Genomic DNA, 21,459 nt, shown 5'->3' with positions numbered 1-21,459 from the left:
GTCTGAATTTTTATTTAGGAAACTATCATTTATCTTTTTTCATTATGTGAATTTGGAGACTTTAGATACAAATTGGCAATCACAAAAGTTTGTCAGAATTTATATCAGGTTTAGTGATAAATACTAATTATTTTCCCCCACCAGAAAGGACTTAAAAATCTGACACCTCATATTAAAACAAACAAAAAAAAAGATTTGGGGACAGTTTTAAAGTTCGTAATTCTAGGAAGTATTTTTCTTTTCACCTTTTTTTAGGTGTGTTTTTTTTTTTGGCAAGGCAAATGGGGTTAAGTGGTTTGCCCAAGGCCACACAGCTAGGTAATTATTAAGTGTCTGAGACCGGATTTGAACCCAGGCACTTCTGAATCTAGGGCTGGTGCTTTATCCACTGTACGGCCTAGCCGCCTCACCTTCTTACATTTAAAAAATCCTGTTGTTGATTTTTGCTTTTACATTGCATTTATTTCTAAATATTCCTCTTCCCATCTCTTACCCAATATTTGTCTGAAAGATTTTTAAAATGTGCAGTAAATGCAACCAATCTGTTTTATCTTATATGTACCTTTTATGCCCTTTACTTTTTAGTGAAAGTAGGGAACTTATTTACTTTTTTTTACTTTTTAGTGAAAGGAGGGAAGTACATTTTCTCTTCTCCATAGGCTGAACTTATTTATTATAATTATCCAATATCCAGTTTATTCTGTTCTTTTTATTTAAATAATTCTGGCCATTGTGTATATATTTTTTTCTGGGTCCAACTTATTCTTCATGAGTTCAAGTCTTCCCACATTTCTCTGAGTTTTCCACATTTCTCTGAGTTTTTCAGTATTCCCTGTTTTTTATTTTGTTTTTTTTTTCTGTTTCAAAGTTTTGGTTTTTGTGGGCAGGTGGAATTAAGTAATTTGCCCAAGGTCATACACAGTAGAATTTATACTCAGCTCCTCTGGATTCCAGGGCTGGTGTGTTCTTTCCACTGTGCCACCTCACTGCCCCTGCTCACTGGTTTTTTAAATCACATAATTATATTTTATTACATTGATGTAGCAGACTTTTGTTTATTTGCTAATCTTTAGGAAAATAGTTTGGAAGTTTGTGGCTTTTTAAAAAATGTTGGTTAAAATGAGGTTTACATGCTTAATATTTTGAATTTGATTTTTTTTTTCTGGTGGAAAATGCTAAACAAAATTTCATAAAAATTTGTGATATTCTAAAAAGTCTTTGTTGGAAATGTAATAAATACATCCCTTTAAATATTAAATATATCATTTTCTTGAAAATTATACCTAGTGAAAACTCTTTTTATTTCTAGGGAGGTGCAGTACATTGTTCTACAGAATATAGCAACTATGTCAATTCAGAGAAAGGTATGCATATCACCTACAAATTAGGAAGCTACCAAATGAATATGCCATTGATCATTTTTCTTTTTTTCTTTTTTTCTTTTTTTCCTTTAACAAATTAGGGCATGTTTGAACCTTATCTTAAAAGTTTTTATGTGAGATCAACTGATCCAACCATGATCAAGACACTGAAGGTATGTATTTTTCAGTTTTCTAATAGTCTTCTAAAATTTGATGTACCAAAAACGTATAAAACAAAGATGCAAACATACAGGATTCTAAGGTTTCTAGATATGATTTTGTAGACTTGGAGGTTAGAAGCCTAATGTATTTATAATTCTACACACACACACATACACACACACACTTTTCCTCATCTCACTTGTATTTGTATCCTTCCTAGCCATAAAAAAGCAGTAGATAACTTCCTAGCTGAAGGTAGATAAGAAAAGGGAAATAGGATAGGAGAAATTATGCTTGTCATTAATCAGCAGTAAATCCAATTACTTGCTTGTGACTGCAGTAAATGGTATGAACAGGGTACATGTGATTTTAAGGATTATTTATTTGTTTATTTTTTTAGTTTATTTTTTTTTTTTGCAAGGCAATGGGGTTAAGTGGCTTGCCCAAGGCCACACAGCTAGGTAATTATTAAGTGTCTGAGGTTGGATTTGAACTCAGGTACTCCTGACTCCAGGGCCAGTGCTCTATCCACTGCATTATCTATTATTTAGATACCTCTCTTCTACCTCACTCAACTCCCCCCAACTCTCACCCCCCCCCCCCCCCCCCATGGTCATTGCCTCCCGGGATTTTTTGCTTACGATACTTGTTGCTTGCTGTGATGTTTAGTAACTGTAAATCCCATTTATATAGTATTTTCTTCACTTACAGCTTCTCAAGTTTTATTATTTTTCTCATAAATTTGATGAAACTGAGACTAGGAAGTAACTTGTATTGATATTAACATTAGAGCCATAGTGTGGAGTCTAATCTCCATTCTCCATGTCCAGCATTATTTCCACTTACCCCATGTTGTATTTAGATTAGATAAACAGAGACATATGAGAAATGAGATACAGCTTATATATCATTAGGTTTTTTTCCCTGTAAACAATTGACTATAAAAATCAAATATGATTTATACATTTCTTTTAGGTTAGGAGTACATATAATCCTTCCAGAAGGGAGAATGCCTAGTCCACAGTAATCAAATTTGAAAAATTAATCCTTAGATAATCTCTACTTTAGAGAGTCACAGAATCTCAAGTTGGAAGGGACCTTATACATTATTTGAAAAAGGGGTTTCTAACCCTTTTTGTGTCATGGACCCAAGTGTCAGATTGTTGAACACCAGTACAACCTTTCTCAGAATAGTATTTTTAAATTCATAAAATAAATTTATATATGTTTAGAAATAGGTCAATTTTATAATAGTTCTTTTTTTTTCCTTTTAAATTCAGACACCATAAATTAAGAAACATTGATCTGGCTTAATTTACTACTGGACAGATCTCTCCTTTTAGCCTTCTTATCTTTTTTTTTTTATATAGTCAGTTATTTAATTTTAACTTAGACAGCAAATGAAATGAAAATATCCATATTCCAAGTAGAAAAAAAAAATCAGTTCAAAATGTTACTACTTGTCTTGCTTGCCTATGTTTCCTTCTGATCTTCCTTCTGATCTCTTCTATGCATTTAAAAATGTCAATGATCTTTTCTTTTCCTTTCATTTTTTTGGGTCAACCCATTCCCTTAGCTTACAATCTCATTTTGTCTTTCTCATCTTTGAAGAACAAAATTTCAATAACAAATGTGTAGTCAGTTAAAACAAGAAAATGAAAATTCTTAAAGACTATAGTATTAATGAACTTCGACAGAAAAAAGTCAGGGACATAGATGAGACTTAAATCATATATAGAAATCTGTTATTATCAATTTTTATGAAAGTAAATTCTTACTTTAATTCATATATTTAACAGTTGAAAACATTGCTTTTCATCTATGACAATTTGTTATTCAGACATCATACTTTTTACTGAGGAGAGTTCTAAAATTTTATATAAAAACAACAGATTTCTCCTAGTTTTACTTTAATTTTAAAATTTAGTATGTGTCTAGACTCTGACACTAACTCAGAAGCCCAAGTTTTAATACCTGAAATGAGAAGTATAAAAGTGAAGAAAGTGACTACTAGGAAGATGACTAGAGAAGATAGACTGAGAAAAATTCCAGTAAATGTCAGGACTGAATTTCCCTCAAACTGAGTAATCAAAGAAAAATTGGTAAGACTTGTTTTATGATGGAAGACTTGACACACCAAGTTAAGTAAACTTGACTCTTGTATTAGTTGTAAAAACCCTTTTCCAAAGTCATGAATCTTTAAATTTTTCATGCTGTATGTTTTTCTTTATAGCTTGAAATATTGACAAATTTGGCAAATGAAGCCAACATATCAACGCTTCTTCGAGAATTTCAGGTATATATACAGAACTCTTATACTCCAGTACCATTCTATGATAAATGTAATATTCTTTAGAGCAGAGATTGTTTCATTATTTATGTCTTTTTTACATCTCATTAAAAGTAAAATACATGATTATTGCTTGATTTGATATCAAAAAAATTTAATATTTCTTTCTGTTTGAGTATCTTTGTCAAATTTTAGCCAAATGAATTAAATGAAGGTTGACAGTAAAAAATTATGAACCAAAATGCAGCATCAAAGAAAGGGGAATCATAAATTAATATTATCATACATTTGGATAAAATTTGGAGCAGTCTGCATTTTAAAAATTATGCTGATTAGGATGATAGATGAGATTGAAAAATATTGGTACCTAAGTCTGATTTGCTTTTTATAATCTTAAAAGTATCCAGTTTGTTGTTGTTACTATATGCAAAATCTGTTCTCTTTGAAACTCTTCAATCACATGTTTCAGTCAAGAACCCACCCACTAATAAAACAATCATTTCTTTCAACTGTTTGGCCTGTTTGGATTTGTTTGCCAGAAATCTATAACTTTGCCACTTTGAAGTGGATTTTTCATTGTTTCCCTATAATACTTGTTTTTATTTGCAGTTCTGTCTGCATCTGATAATACAAAACTTGTTTCTATAAATTGCTTTTGTGTCCTTTCTTCAGATATGTTCATTCTGATTGTGTTGCCATTAGATGTGAGCTCCTTTAAGACAGGGTTGTCTTTTGAGCTCATGCCAATGTTTTATGGCTATTGTATCATCTCAGTGTTGCTATCTTGCCATTTGGTGCTCATGATATTTTATAAGGTCTCTTCTGAAAATTGATTTTATTTTATGTTCCTTTACTGTGTTTCTAGTTACATCAGTAGATTTATTTGTTACTATTTGTAAATGGAGGCATACATTTAGGACTGTTGTGTTGATTGCTATTTTCACTTTTGAGTAACACTCAGAAAGTTTCTAATCGTTATTGGTCTTAAGTCTTCCTTTGCATTTTTCTTTCTCTGTTTTCTTTAAGCAGCATTGAAAAAAGTTTTTTCCTCTGTTTTTCTTAATACTCATAACTAAAAAAAAATCAATTTACAGTGAAGAAAAATTTTGTTGTATATCTTTTGGAATACTTACTACAATCTTATTTTACTTTTTTTAAAACCAGAAGACTGAATAAAAATTCAATATACATAAGTGAAAAAGCTCATTCAAATTTGAAAGGATCTTAGACTCCTTGATGTTGTTATTTGCAAGATGTTAATTTTTAAAACTCAATATAAAATATAACCTGTACTAATTATATTCTTAAACCGTTTTCAGAGCTTGGTAAATAATTTTTTCTTTATGCGGTTTTGACATTGTATTGGCAAACTTTTTGCACATTTGTCATTTTTTAGTGGTCATAATTCTTTTTTCCATTAACTTTTACATTATTTACATTATTCTTTTTGTCTGAAAAATCTGAGGAAAATTATAATGAAACAAATCCTTAATGAAGGTTAAGTTGTATTATAAGCTTATTGCAAATTGATAGTGCTGAAGATCATTATAATAATGCTGACAGATTTCTTCTCTGCAGTTTTAGTTTCCTTTCTATACTGTGAAAATAAAATATGTATTATATCCTTTCTATATTCTTTCCCTTTTGCCTTTTCCTCTTCCCCTCAACATCCCAATTCTTTGATTTGGTCTCCCAGCAAAAAAGAATGGTTCTTTAAGGCGGGTAGGTCGGTTATTCATAGATTCACAGATGCTGCTGGGTAAATGGACTGAAACCTCCCTGAAGAGAGAGTCTCATCAACTTCTTCAACCTTGCACTCAGACTAATTGCTGTCTTTGGGTGACTACCCCCCCCATCTCTTAGGCAGTCAGACACCACTGTGACCACAGTGGAACTGGCATAAGTGCACATTCTTTAAATGACTACCCAAGCCATAGATAAGCTTTGTAATATAAGTATTTTTTGAAGGCATATCTATTTAATAAATGTACTATTTTCACTTGAGAAGATTACAATGCACAAGTGATGGATAAATTTGTCATGATTTTTCACTTAATAGACTTAATAAGTCTGATATATAAGTAATGGAACTTTTCTTTTTCTTTAGACCTATGTAAAAAGTCAAGATAAACAGTTTGCTGCAGCTACTATCCAGGCCATAGGCAGGTGTGCAACCAACATTTCAGAAGTAACTGAGACATGCCTTAATGGTTTGGTGTGTTTACTGTCCAACAGGGATGGTAAGGCAACTTCTATTTTGTTAATAGGTATTTAATAATTTGGATGAATCTATAGTTAATAGTACAATTAGGAATATCTTATGTTGTGATTTTGCTTTTGATTTACTTGTAATAAAAAGAAGTGTTAGGACAGCAGCTGCATCAAATATAGCACTTTTGTCTTTTTTAAATGTTTAATTTGGATATGGTGGTGAATGTATAATTTTATTACTATCTCCAAGTGATATTTGCAGTTTGTTTCATGCCTTACAGTTCTTAAAAATGTACTTCCTCTGAAGTACTTTCTTAAAAAAAAACCAATTTTCCCCCTCCATTCTAATAGGATATGAATGTTGTATAATAACTGTTCACCTGCAGAGGGTGCTGAAAGCAGGCAAATGCATTTTTTTAAAAAATGTAGAATTGATGAGATTATAAATTATGTCCAGTGTTTTATGTTAAATCCTTCAAAGTTAATTTGGTTCTTAAAATAATTTTGTGTTCAAATTAAATTAAAATTATAAGTCATTAGGTTACAAAATTTAAGTGGAAAAAGCAAAGAAAATGGAAAAACATTGGCAACACAAATAGGTAAAATTATCTAGTTAGTTTTTGATGATATATTCAACCTTTAAGATGTCTTCAGTTTTTAGAGATTTGACTGCAGAGTAACTACAGTAAAGGAAAGGGAAAATACTGCTAACTAAAGAAATTTTCATGACAGTTTTCTTTGAGAAATTATTTTATTAATAGTATTTGTGTTTGAAATGATGGATTCTTTTAGTGAAAATATTCTTTGGACAAAATATAATGGAAATAATTTATGACATTTTGAACATCACAAATATTTGTTCATGCATATGTACTTTATGTATATACTTATATAATTTAAATGTAATGCCTGCTAGGCTGAAAAATTTATTTATAAAATTTTAAAATAATTTTTCTAATGAGAAGATTGGCTTGCAAATAGTTTACTTTTGCAAATAACCCTTTCCTGATAAAAGTCTTTATAAATATATAAAATGATTTAAGTATTCTAGAGCAAAGAAATAGAAATAAAATTTAACTTCAAAGTATTTTATTATGTCATTTTATATGAGTAGAAACAAAACTGCAAATTTATAGAAATTAAACATAGAAAAATTAAAAAATATTTAAATGTAATCTTTTTTCTAAATTGATTATTGTTATTTTTCTATTTAGTAAAAATATTATTTACTTTTTTGTAGTTCATATTTTAATTGTCCCAGTTCCCATAATATCTTCATGTAGGCCTGTGATTCAATATTTTAAACAACTCAATTTTTTTTATAAAAACTTTTTTGACTAATTTAAAAATAAGCAAAGTAGCATTATTTTAAAGTAAAAACTGTTTACCAACAATTTGATAAAATTCGTCTTGATTGAATTCAAATATTTATAATGCACTTGTCTTTATAATGCACTTGTATTTCTATGATTTGCTTCTTGGAGATATGATCACAGATCGTAGAATGTGTACTTCTCAGGAAATATTATTTCATCTAAATATTGTCTACATTTTGTTACTTTGAGGAACTTAAGTTTACCGCAACATTCATGTATAACCAGAATGTCAAAAATATCTAGGGGTAGGTTTCATCTTTCCGTATTGTTTAACATTTTTACCAAACTAGATTGGTATTTGAACAAATAGAGTATGCTTTGTTCCCCAGGCAAGTCAGACCTGTGATCCTGGTATGTCAGGGGCTTTAGGAGTGCTCATATTCTTGTTGTAATTTAACAAAAATTACACACCTTCTGTTTTTAAATTACTGTTACTATTTATAAATGCATACAAATGAGTAATTTATAATTAATCTCTCTAAATTCTTTGTTGCCTAGAAGTTCATTTTCTCATTCTTGTGCATCTAAGAATTATGCATGTCTATATCTTTAGCTAAATCTACATTTACATGTGCATTTTTACATATTCTTATAAGATTTGGTCTTTTTAAGTTAACCTATTTTCACGTGATATATTTATGAATGAGATTTTATCATTTCTATATTTAATAGTAACTATTGCTCTCATTTTGTGAAATTATGGATTTTGGGAAATTATCCTAAACATTAACACTTATGAAACAATACTTAATTTAGACTAGCCTTTCTTTAAAAATTGAATTGAATGCTCAAAGTTTATCTTGCCCTATTTTTGATTTCTTTATATAAATATTCCAAAACTATATTAGGAGTCCTTTTAAGAGTTGTGTCAGGAATGCTAAAATTTAGGTTCAGGAGAGAAAAGCTAAGGATAACATTAAGGTCTAAGCTATATTATGAGAAAAAAAGATGATCAATGTAGGCCTTGAACCAATGACTATTAGTGCTTTTTGTTGGACAATTATTATTATTATTATTATTGTTATTATTATTATTATTTTTTTTTTTTTTAGTTTTTTTGCAAAGCAAACAGGGTTAAGTGGCTTGCCCAAGGCCATACAGCTAGGTCATTATTAAATGTCTGTGACCAGATTTGAACCCAGGTACTCCTGACTCCAGGGCTGGTGCTTTATCCACTATGCCACCTAGCCACCCCTGGTGGACAATTTTTAACTGAATTGTATTAACTTGATTTTGGTAGGCCACCCAATTTATCAGCTTTAGCTATATGTAACTTTGAACTGTTTCCAAAAATCAAATCTTCCATCAAAACTAGAAAATTTTTCATTGTTAAAGTTACGTAGAAGAATATGATGAATGCTCTTAAGGCACTTCCAAAAACTGTTTTGGGCAATGGTATCTTCTTGGAATTATCTATGACCTCTTGAGGTTCCTCCTTTGACTTGAACAGTATTTTTATAAGAGCTTTTAAGATTCCATTCCTTCTTCATTACATCCCCTAGATATCCTAGAAACACTATCATTTCAAGAAATCTGTGCATTTTTTAGGGGGTGAAGGGATTTATGGACCTTCTCTCAGCCCTCGATAAGAATTACTGATCTGCAGCAAGAATGGTTGACTGCAGATTCACAGGTTATGCTTTTCATGTTAACAAATTTGCTCATTCTATTAATGTTTAATTCAAATAGCTACTATGTGTGAAGTGTAGTGCTTTGTGACACCCCTGCTTGTATGAATTTTAGTGCTATGTGATGTCCTCGCTCTGAAGGTATTTATAATCCTTTAAGAGATCTAAAATTTTTAAAAGATTTTTTTGAAAATCCTTAATGAAGGTTAATTTTTGTTATAAGCTTATTGCAAATTGATGTGATAAACCAAAGTTTTAAGTTTAAGTTGGTGATCCAAGAAGGCTTCATGGAAGAAGTAGTATAGGATAATGTAATGTGTAAGACTTAATCCATTCCCTTTAGATTATTCCTCCATGTAGCTTTATTTCCAAAAAGATGCTGTGATTACATGATTTCTACCCATATGTTTCTAGGAAATTATTTTCCTTTTGTGACTGTACCCTACTAAAAAGTCTTCCGTTATTTCTCTACCATTTTCTTGACTCTTGAAGAAGAATTTCCAGGGGTCAATTCCTTCCCTAATATGCCAATAATGCATTTCCTTATTCATTCAAATCCCCTTACAGTTGCATAAAAGCCTTTTCTATATCAGAGAGTTGACTCTTCTCAGGCATGGATCATTTTGTTGAGAACAAGAGTTTGACATTTTTGTCCTTCATGTATTATTGCAGATCTATCCCTCTGGTTACACCTTCTAACTAAATATCTACATTCTGGAAACTTTCTTTTAATTCATCAATGATGAACAAAAATCAAGTCTGGCAAAATTTTATGTTCCCTTTTCAGTTATAAATGAAAGCTACCAGGGATAATTTTTTGTTCTCAAAGAAGACCATATTATCAGGGAGTTGAGACCATGGTGTGTACTCGAATTAGATCTTTCTCCTCCAGAACCATCTGGATCCAGTGGCCAAATAGGAATCAGGGTAACTGGAAATGACCCTGGATGGAGGCAGTCAGGGTTAAGTGACTTGCTCCAGGTCACACAGCTAGTGAGGATCAAGAATCTGCATTTGAACTTTCTTCCTCCTGACTCTAAGTCTAGTGCTCTATCCACTATGCCATCTAGCTGACCTGAAAGCTACAATTATGTAACCTGAGAGGTGCTATAGTAAAGGACCCAGCTTCAGATTCCACTGACTCTGGGACTTCAATCAAGTCTTTTAAGCACCAACTCAGGTTCTCCATTTGCCTAGTGAGGGAGTTGGGCTGCTTGGTCTCTTGGATCCCTTAAGGCTCTTGAGCTATGACTCTTATGAGTATATGTATCTTTCTTTTAGGGGTTAGAAATAAATCTTGGGGAAACTAATCTGGACTTAATTTTATTCCACAAATGAAAATTCTTAAGTTGAAAATGACAAGACATTTGAGTAAAAGGAACATTTCATTTTTGGATAGAGTTCATAATTGCAAAGGAAGAGAATCCTTGGTGTTGTTAATCTTTCATGAAACAGATTTTGAGAAGTCAGAAAATGCATAACTAGTTTTGTGTTCAACGCTCCTAACAGGAATATTGTTCAATAAATGGAAGGTGTCTGAAATGAAATTCTACCTATGTAATCAAAGAGTTCTCCTATTAAGAAAAAGGAAGCAAAATAAAAATAATAGCATGTTATGAAAAACATAACAAATATCATTGATTAGAGACTTAAAAAATCTTTACTGACTTCAAGAGAAACAAAAAGAAAACAATGGAAAAACCTTGTAAACATAATTTTATGATGATAGAATTGTATAAACAGAAAATAAATAGGTATTTGGGAATTTTGTATATTCTTAGATAGGGTTTGACTTTTATGATCTACTCTTGTTTCTTTAACATCAGCCTTTTATTTTAATTTGACTTTCTGTTGCTTTTCTTTATAGCATGAATTTACTCCTGCAAAGCAGTTTGCATCTGCATTTGCATCTGTTATTTTCGGCTTCAAAAACTGCATATTTCATTCAAGTGATTACTACCTGTTACAGAAAATAAGCACTGAAATGCATGATTTATAAGTCTTAGAACAGCTTGCCTATTTAAAATCCTCATTAAAATGTGCAGGAGAATATATTACTGAACCTGCAGATAATCTCTAACTTAAAAAAAAAAGGAAGGGGAGTAAATAATACAAAATCAGTGTCTTAATCTTTTAACAGAAATATCTATATATATGATACATCATTATTGAGGTAGGTTTGTCAGTTTCTATACATGTCATGGCCAAAGTTTCTACTCTTTATTTTATGGCTTGAGGTAACATTGTGGTGAGACATTGTCTGATTTTTTTTTTTATCACTAATAATAAACGAATCTTTGAAACTGGGAATGATACATGGGACTGGCAATCTGACAGATCATCCTTCAGCAGAGACTGCTTTCTTTGTTAGACTCTCTACCTTTGCTCTTATTGCCTCTCTTTATAGGAAGATAGGATGTTGGTGTTTTAAGTGCTAAGACCTCAGAATTTTCCTAATGTACACTTAAATTCCCTTAATTTCTTTGGGTAATTTGAGGAAAAAAAATCTCACTGAAAAGTTATTAGGACATTTAATTGGGGTTTTTATTTGTCCCATATGAGATGTAGATATTCTTTGTCAACTTTGTAAATCAGTTTGGTATAATAGGATACTAGATAGTAAGAAGACATGCATTTTATTCCTGAATCTCCTCTTTCATAGTTCTGTGACTTTGGTTAAGACACTTCTCTGAGAATCAGATACTTTATCTTGTAGTAGCAAAAGTGGGTGGCAGATGGTGTGATTTCCTTCCCAAGCAGTGTTATGATCTTTAAATGAACCTATTATGTAAAAGTTTTTGAAAACTGAGGTATTCCACAAAGGTAAGGTAATGGTAGTATGAGGTTGATGAGGAGAACAAATTCAGTGCAAAAGTGTGAGCTGTGCCAGCCGACCACCTTAGTTGGCTGCTTTGCCTTACCCTATTAGGGAACAGAGAGCAGTAGAATTGTACATTTGGGTAAGAGGCAATAGGAACTGCATTCACTTGTGATGCACTAAACCTAGGGATTTTATACCATGCTTTGTATTGCCACAGTCTTTTAAAAATTTGGAGCATTTTGTTATAAGTTTACATTATGAACAAGCATACATAACTTGACAAAATTATCAATGTGGGAGAATTCTACTACTTATAATATTTGCTTTTACTAAACATATTGCAACCAATTTCTGACTTATTTAAACTAACTTTTTCAGAGTTGCACAATTTCCTAATTGTAATTGGTGAGATATATAAACTTTGTTCTTCCTGACTCAAGAGCAGTGCTGTCCACTCTGACATATTGTTTCTTGATTAACAAGCTTATGGTATCTTAACTTAATCATTGAGTAATTTAAGATGTATGTTTTGTCTTTATTAGAAATAGTAGTTGCAGAAAGTGTGGTCGTCATTAAGAAATTGCTACAAATGCAGCCAGCACAGCATGGTGAGATTATCAAACACATGGCCAAGCTTTTGGACAGCATCACTGTGAGTAACTATTAACCTTATATTTAAATTTTCAAGGTAGATTTTTTTTTGAAGGTAGGGAGAAACAAGCTGGTAATTAGAGGATGGTAATGATTGGCATCTGTAAAAAATGAAGATATACAAAATTCAATAGTATTATATTCCATTAGCTAGTAAGTTGAATTTTTTTTGCCCTGATTGCCAATATTACCAAGCTGTCCTTAATTAAAAGTTAATTGAAAGAAATATGACTTGAATGTTAGAATCCTATGATAGCCATAATGATTTCTATGCTAATCACTAATGATTCCATCAGAAAACAAACTGGAGGTGCTTCTAGGAAAAGTCAAATTGTCATTAAGTATATTATCATGGATGATAATGGACCAAAAGCTATGGTTATAGTAGTAATTTTGGTAATCATTCTGATGTGGATTTTAGAGTTAGACTTGCAGTAGACCTTATATTGGACTTCTTGAAAAGTTTCATCAGTAAAGGAGCCCTTCTTAAATGGCCAGACCATTTCAACAATATTCAAGCCTTGTAAACATGTTCAGCCTATTAGCTTGTAAAACTCTTTTTTGAAAGTTTTTATTGAGTTGGCTAAAGGGAGAGATTAGATAAAAATAACCTTTCCCATTAGTTTGATTGTATGAATTGAATGGAGGCAGTTTAATCATAAATGAAAACAGTTGAAATACCTAGAAATTTCATACTACAGGGGTAGCTAGGTGGTGCAGTGTATAGAGCCCCGGCCTTGGAGTCAGGAGTACCTGAGTTCAAGTCCGGCCTCAGATACTTAATAATTACCTAGCTGTGTGGCCTGGGGCAAGCCACTTAACCCCATTTGCCTTGCAAAAACCTAAAAAAAAGAAAGAAAGAAAAGAAAGAAGGAAGGAAGGAAGGAAGGAAGGAAGGAAGAAAGAAATAACATACCTCTCTGGCATACAAAGGCACAAACAAAGCAATTCACCTAGTTAGAAACATAAAGAAAATATATGAAAGATACTTAACCTTTTTTATGTCAAAAACCATTTTGGTAATTTTTGAAATATAATCTGTGGAACTCTTCTCAGAATATTGTTTTGAAATGCATAAAATAAAATACATAGAAATGCAAAAGAGAAATTATTTATAGTGAAATTCTGTCATCAAAAATTTGTTCTAGGACCCTAGGTTAAGAATCCGTAACTTAGAACCAATGGCACAGGTGGCTCTGGCTTCCCAAATATTTATTTCAAATTCAAATCTCAGAACTTTAATTATTCATGGATACATTGAAAGACCGTTTATTGGTCTTTTTATCTTACCCAGTAGACACAGATAGATTATCTCCCCAGATTATCTCCCCAATAGTGTCACCTTTCAACATGATGGATAATGATATAAGATAATAATTATTACTAGCCACATTAGAACCACCTTCATTGGACTGTGCTTGATAATTCAAATCAGATTCCTAAAATTAATGAGTTTGAATTCTGATTCCATTGCACTTTCATGTTTCATGATTTTTTTTTAAAAAAGCTATATAGCATATATAGCATCATGATTGCAACAGTTAAATGACAATATTAAGTCCATTTTTTTTCTAAAAAAGATTAGAGAGAGAATTAATTTTTTCTGTATAGCTGTATAGGAACACTTTTAGTATATATTTTTATTTTCTATGAAGACTCACTCCTAAGTTCTTGTAAAATAATCATTCTTATTGAAACCTGAAAAAATTTTTGCTTGCTAAATTTCCTTTCCTATTAGTATTTCAAAATGGTGCATTTGTTCAAAAATGAGATGTTAATGATCTGGGTCTAACTTTTAGCATTGTGTTTCTTGCACTGTCCTATAACATATTATAAGCAATATTTTTTGTATTTTTGCTTTGTACTTTGCTTTGCAGAAATATCAGTAGAATGTCCTTGGCATGTCTTATAGAAGTTACATTATCAAGTTTAGTTTACTGTCTATATTCTAGTTTGAATTGTTCTACAGGTTTTTTCATATACATAATAATTAAGTATATGAATATATAAAGAAGAATTTCTTTTGTTTAAAGTCCTTATTTGATTCAAAATTGCGGTTTAATGATACTCATAAATGGAGCTGAACTTCATAGGAGAGATGACATTAACTATGCTTTATGAATCGTTCTCAAAATTATTTCTTCTTGTTTTTTAAAAAAACTATCAAACTGAAATTTGAAAAAACTTATGAATGTCGGACTATTTATATGAGAACAATGACTTCCTACTGATGACTGAGAAAATTAAAAGCTCCATTAGTCTGGAATAAGCGCCCTCTACATTCTGGTGAATTAGCTCTACTGAAACCAGTTGAGCTAGGGCCACTCATTTCAGCATTTGATATCAGAATTATTTTTGAGAGTTCTACAAATATGAAAATGAGGAGACATGATCAATTCTTCCTGTAATTTTTAATTCCTACATTTGGTGGCAAAGATTTCAAGTGATGTATTATGTGAATTCTAGTGGCATGAAGTGAGTGAAAGGTGGACAACTATTGGTTTGAATGATCTGATCCATGGGAGGTGGTGGGGAAAAAGGGGGGATTTTTTCCTTCTAATGTGTAATCAGTTTTGTTTTTAAAAAGAGACTTTGTCACTTATTTTTATTGATGAATTGTTTAATGATGTTTAGTGATGAATTGTTTATTGAATTTAATTCTTCCATACAAGAAAACATGTAAATAAACATTCATATTAAGGAGTAAAAAGGCAAATACTTATAAATAAGACTCATGGGTAGAAATGAAAAGGTTCTTTTGTATAACTGAGCAAGGTCTTAAGGGAATAACAGTCAAGAAGTGGAACTGTAGTCTTACTACTTTTTTTGCATTCTCCAATTTACCTAAATCAATGGTTTTTAAAATAGAGGATGCAAGATAATCCATGGAAATTTGAGAAGGAAAATATCAGGTGGTTTGATAGCTACCTATATCTGTGTGATACATGTAAAAAGTACACAAGAAATATTGAATGAGGAACCAGAATTCCATAGCACTTGAAGATTAACAGAGGTGAACTCATTGCTTTGTAATACATATCAGTGTTTTAGTTTATATAAATCTAGTTAAGTACATTTGTTATTTATTTTATTTAGTTGTAATGAAACCAGTACCCACAAAGTAGAAAAGAAACTTAGATTTTCTTTGAACAAACAGCAGCTTACAGATAATACTAATAATGTGAGCATAAGTGAACCACGAGAAAATGGCAGAACTGAATTTTGTCTTGGTTATGGCATGAGTTCATTATCAGCCACATTACTGGATAAAAATAATCACCATCTAATTGAATCTGATAAGAAGTTGGCCAGAAAGATTTGGAATCCTCAAGATTAGTTGAAATGCAAATTTGCATCTACTGTTGTTAACAGTGAGCTTCACCTTGTGTTTATTGTACCTTGATATGTTAAATAATTAGTAACATACCTATCACAGTAAAAATATTTGGGTACATTCTAAATGCTAAGTACTTAGAACTAAGTTTCTATTGCAGAAAAACAGTGTATGTGTACTGTTTATCTACATTCTACACACTTAATCTAGAAACAGAATTTTCTAGCCTGTTTAAACATCTTTAGAACAGAATTTCAGGAGGTTTGGAACCAGTGTCTTAGGAATGTAAAAATGTTTCATTTTTTGTTTTGTTTGGAAGAAAAGCTTATATCAATCATAAAAATTTTACTTGCTGAATTTTAATTAAAAATCTTCTGACTGAATAAAATAAATATCAAATTTTAGTAAGAACAGTCAATGAGGTACTTCTTCCATTTTGATCTCTCATTTATAACTGAACTTAGAACTAGATTTTTAAATATCTGTAGCCATAGTGTTAAACCAAGTTTTTCAAAAATAATAATGCATATTCAATCACTTAATTTTAGTAAAAGCAAAAATTCTTTTTTGGTAGTTAAAATTTTTAATGTAAAATATTTAATACTTTTTAATTCTCCTTTTGAAATTTTTTTGCAATTTATATTGTATTTAAATATAGGAGTAAATTCATATGAATAATATATAGATATATATAGATATTTTGAAGAATGCACTCAAATATTTTTACTGTGATAGGTACACTTGATGGAAAGTGTTTGGAGACCACAAATCTAACTTGCTGCCTGAATACCTCCTAATCTTTTCTCATTTTTCTCCTCTAGCTCCAGTTAAATGCCTGAGGGCTAGAAAAACAAAAGCAAAAACAAAAGCAGAACAACTTAAGCCTTCAAGCTTCTACTTTATTAGCTAGAAAAAGCCTTTTTGTCCTACCTCCTTGTTAATACTCTCACAATTGTAGGTTTTCTGAATTGGAAGACTCCTCAGAAATTATCTTGTTACAATGGTATTTTGTCAGGAACTTCTCCTTTACCATCCAGGAGAAACTAGTCAGTCTAGTCTCCATTTGAAGACCCTCTGGTGATAAGAACACCATTATCTCTGCAGGCAGAGCATTCTGGAATTTTGGGCAGCTATTATAATTGGGGAAAGTTTTCCTTCTACTGAGTCACATTTACCCCACCAACTTCAAACTGTTGCTCCTAGATCTTCCCTCTGGAGCCATATATAATCTCTCTGTTTTGTATGTCATCCCTTTTTAACAGGTAGAACTATCATTCTTTCTACCACTCTACCCTTTGATCTTTTTCTTCTTTTCATCTCACGTTCCTTTAGTAAAATCTTGTATGATTTGGTTTCAGGATTCCTCCCCATTTGGTTCCCTCATCCTCGTTCTCCTCTTTATCCTCATGTTCTAGTTTGGCTATTTTGCTCTTTTACATGAATAAATTATCTTAATGACCTAAAACCTGATTTTGGGAACTAACTCCCAGGGCAGAGTTTTGGAGGACTATTTGCAGTCCTGTTTTGTACTTTGTGGCTCTGGGAATGCAGCTTGATATAAAAACTGCTTTTTAGGGTTGCCACATCACACTGTTGACTCCTATTAAACATGAAGTCCATTAAGCCCCCCCCCCCCAGCTTTTTTCTTTTTTTCTTTTCTTTTTTCTTTTTCTTTTTTTAAATTTTTTTTCCTTTTTTTTCCCCAGCTTTTTTCAGAAGAAATGCCTAGCCACTCTTTTCTGTTCTGTATAAGTTCAGTTGATTATTTTTTGAACCCAAATATAAAACAGATAAAAAGTTAAAGGAATTGACATGTTGGCTTTATATGAAGCATTTCACATCTATAAGCCAGGATTGATTATTACAGTTAGTAATACTCCTAGTGACTTTAAAAATGTCATTGAAATTAGTGTGTAGATTTTTTCCTCTAGGTTGAGCTTACTTACTCCAGTTTGTGCAAGTCTTCCGGTGCTTCTCTAAATTCCTCATAGTCTTAGGGTGCCTTAATATATCATTGTATTTTTATGCCACAATTTGTTGAATCATTCCTCACTGTCAAGATCTTTTTGAATCTTGACTTTGTCATCCAACATGTTAGCTTCATGTTGTCTGAAAATTTGATAAGCATGTCATCTATTCCTTCACCCAAGTCATTGATAAAAATGTTGAACAGAACATGGGGAAGGATAGATCCTTGGGGCAATTCACCTGATACTGCTCTCCAATTTGACATTGATCTGTTAACAATTATACTTCTAGTCCATCCTTTCCAACCAGTTCTAAATTCCCCTAAATGTGCTGTCATCTAGCATATATGTCTCTGTCTTGTCCATTAGAAATCATGAGAGTCTATCTGATACCTTGTTGAAATTCAGCTATATTTATTTCAGGAGTATTCCCATTATCTATCATCCTAGTAACCCTGTCAAAAAGGAAATGAGTTAGTCTGGCATGACTTGTTTTTGATAGAGCATTGCTTACTCCCTGTGAGCCTCACTTCCCTTTCTAGATTTTCAAAATTTATCCCTTTAAGAATGCCTACAAAATTTTTGATGGGATTGAAGTCAAGCTCATTGGCATAAACTTTGAAGAATCTACCTTTCCCTTTAAAATTCAGTGCACTGCTTCTGGTTCTCCATGATCTTTAGGAGACATGGACAGCAGCCCCTCTTCCTAGGCTGATCATGAATTATGACTGACTTGTTCTACATTTTAGTCAAACTTTTCAGCAAGCTGAAAAGAAAGAACACTTCACAGAAGACACTCTCTCCTCTTTCTGTACTCTTAAACAATTTTTTTTCCAAGCTTAGAACACTCTCCCTCTCACTTGCTTCATAGCTTAGCTCAAGAATTACCTTTTTTAGTAGGGCAGGACCAAGATGACACCTTAAAGGCAGGAATTTCCAGGAACTCTTCCCCAGAAAAACCCCAAATGCCATAAAATTATGACTTTAGCCATATTCTAGAGTGGCAGAACCCACAAGAAGATTGAGTGAAAGTATTCTCCAACCCAAGACAACTTGGTTAATCTATGGGAAAGGTCCATTCAACCAAGATTGGGGTTGGAAAAAGCTGCAGTGCAACCCTGGCCCAACAAGAGTGAACAAGCTCCAGCCTTCCAGGAATACTCCTCAGGGTGCCTGGGTTCCTGCAGGCACAAGAGTTCATAGCAGTGTGAGAGGTTTACAAACCTTCCAACCCAGGAATCACTAAAGACAACTAGGAAGGTAAGCAGGAAAACTCCCAGAGTGAGTGTGATGTTGGCCTCAGGAAAGGGAAATGGAAGCAGGCCTTTGGAGTCACCCAGCAAGGCAGCTGTTCTAGAGCACTAAGCTCCAAGTTGGTAAGGGGGTTGGGTAGACTGTTGAGGTCTCTCTGGTATCCCTGGGACAGGACTCTGCTGCTTTGTCCATTTTAGACCCTGGTCATAGTCTGGCTTGCCACATTGCCATAGTGTAGCAGGGAACCTCCTCACAGTTCCAGGGCAGACGGGAGTTCTTATGGTCATTCACAGACCAGAGTACAGGCCCAGAGAGCAGGCAGAGCCTCTCATAAGGCCATGGAGGAATTGAAGTCTTTGGAGGAGTGTCCAAAAAACACTCAAAAGCTTGGGAAGCATGTTAAAACCAGGTCATAGGTTGGGGGGGGGGGGGAAGAAACTGACCATAGAAAATTACTTTGGTCCTATGGAGGAGGATCAAAACATACTCAGAAGATGACAAAGTTAAAGCTGTATCCAAAACCTCCAAGAAAAATATTGGTCTTAGGCTATGGAAGAGATCAAAAAAGATTTTGAAAATAAAGTAAGAGAGGTAGAGGAAAAATTGGGAAGAGAAATGAGAGTGATGCAAGTCACCAAGTCAGCAGGTTGGTGAAGGAGATACAAAAAAAATGCCAAAGAAAACATCATCCTAAAAACTAGTTTCCATCAAATAGAAAAAGCAGTCCAAAAAGTCAGTGAGGAGAAGAATGCCTTAAAAATTAGAAAACGAGATAAGAAAACTGAAGAAAACAACTCCTTCAGATGTAAAGTGGAGCTAAGGGAAGCTAATGACTTTGTGAGAAAACAAGAAACGGGAGGGGGGGAGAACCCCAAAATAACAAAAAACTAGAAGAAAATGTGAAATATCTCATTGGAAAAAAAAACAACTGACCTGGAAAACAGATCCAGGAGAAACAATTTAAAAATTATTGGGCTATCTGAAAATCATGACAGGGAAAGAGCCTTGACTTCATTTTTTTTTTAGTTGTTTCAAATTTTATTTACTCAAAGTATTTCACCACTTGAAAATTCCTTCTCTCTGTTCCATTCCTCATTTCTATCTTTTTTTTACATTAAAGATTTTATTTTGAGTTTTACAATTTTTCCCCTAATCTTACTTCCCTCCTCCCACCCTCCACACAAGGCAATTTGTCAGTCTTTGCATTGTTTCCATGTTATACATTGATCCAAATTGAGTGTGATGAGAGAGAAATCATATCCTTAAGGAGGAAACATATAAGGTATAAGAGATAACAAGATCAGACAATAAGATAGCAGGGTTTTTTTTTTTTCTAAATTAAAGGAAATAGTCCTTGGACTTTGTTCAAACTCCATGGTTCTTTATCTAGATACAGATGGTATTCTCCATTGCAGTTAGCCCAAAGTTGTCCCTGATTGTTGCACTGATGAAATGAGCGAGTCCATCAAGGTTGATCATCACCTCCATGTTGCTGTTAGGGTGTACAGTGTTTTTCTGGTTCTGCTCATCTCACTCAGCATCAGTTCATGCAAATCCCTCCAGGCTTTCCTGAATTTCCATTTCTCCTGGTTTCTAATAGAACAATAGTGTTCCATCACATACATATACCAGAGTTTGCTAGGCCATTCCCCAATAGAAGGACATTTACTTGATTTCCAATTCTCTGCTACTACAAACAGGGCTGCTATGAATATTTTTGTATAAGTGATGTTTTTACCCTTTTCCATCATCTCTTCAGGGTATAGACCCAGTAAGTGGTATTGCTGGATTAAAAGGTATGCTCATTTTTGTTGCCCTTTGGGCATAGTTCCAAATTTCTCTCCAGAAATGTTGGATGAGTTCACAGCTCCACCAACAATGTATCAGTGTCCCAGATTTCCCACATGCCTTCCAACAGTGATCATTATCCTTTCTGGTCATATTGGCCAGTCTGAGAGATGTGAGGTGGTACCTCAGAGAAGTTTTGATTTGCATTTCTCTAATAAGTAATGATTTAGAGCAATTTTTCATATGACTATGCTTGCTTTGATCTAATCTGTAAATTGCCTTTGCATATCCTTTGACCATTTGTCCATTGGGGAATGGTTCTTATATGATTCAGTTCTCTGTATGTTTTAGAAATGAGTCTTTTGCCTTGACTTCATTTTTGAAGAATTTCAGGAAAATTGCCCTGATATCCTAGAAGTAGAGGGTAAAATAGAAATTGACGGAATCCACTGATCACCTCCTGAAAGAGATCCCCACAAAAAAAAAAACTTCCAGGAATATAGCCAAATTCCAGAAAATGTTACAATTAGCCTGAAAGAAACAATTCAAATATCATGATGCTATCAGGATTACACAGGATTTCAGGGTTTGTAGGGTTTGGAATATGATAATCCAG

General features: G+C 32.7%; 1 protein-coding gene across 6 annotated transcripts in view; it reads left to right on the top strand.

The window, feature by feature from the left end:
* AP3B1 (adaptor related protein complex 3 subunit beta 1) overlaps nt 1–21,459 on the top strand; it is a 374,259-nt gene that overhangs the window by 180,386 nt on the left and 172,414 nt on the right. For all 6 annotated transcript variants that reach the window (XM_074204381.1, XM_074204379.1, XM_074204375.1 and 3 more), the window contains exons 10-14: nt 1,310–1,364; nt 1,463–1,534; nt 3,757–3,819; nt 5,921–6,053; nt 12,392–12,501. In XM_074204381.1, coding sequence (XP_074060482.1) covers nt 1,310–1,364; nt 1,463–1,534; nt 3,757–3,819; nt 5,921–6,053; nt 12,392–12,501 — 433 coding nt within the window. The remainder of the gene's footprint in view (nt 1–1,309; nt 1,365–1,462; nt 1,535–3,756; nt 3,820–5,920; nt 6,054–12,391; nt 12,502–21,459) is intronic.

This window comes from Macrotis lagotis, chromosome X (genome assembly GCF_037893015.1).
Source record: "Macrotis lagotis isolate mMagLag1 chromosome X, bilby.v1.9.chrom.fasta, whole genome shotgun sequence".
NCBI classification, from domain to species: Eukaryota; Metazoa; Chordata; class Mammalia; order Peramelemorphia; family Peramelidae; genus Macrotis; species Macrotis lagotis.
The sequence above is the reverse complement of the archived record's forward strand: the minus strand, read 5'-3'. Positions and strand labels throughout refer to the sequence as shown.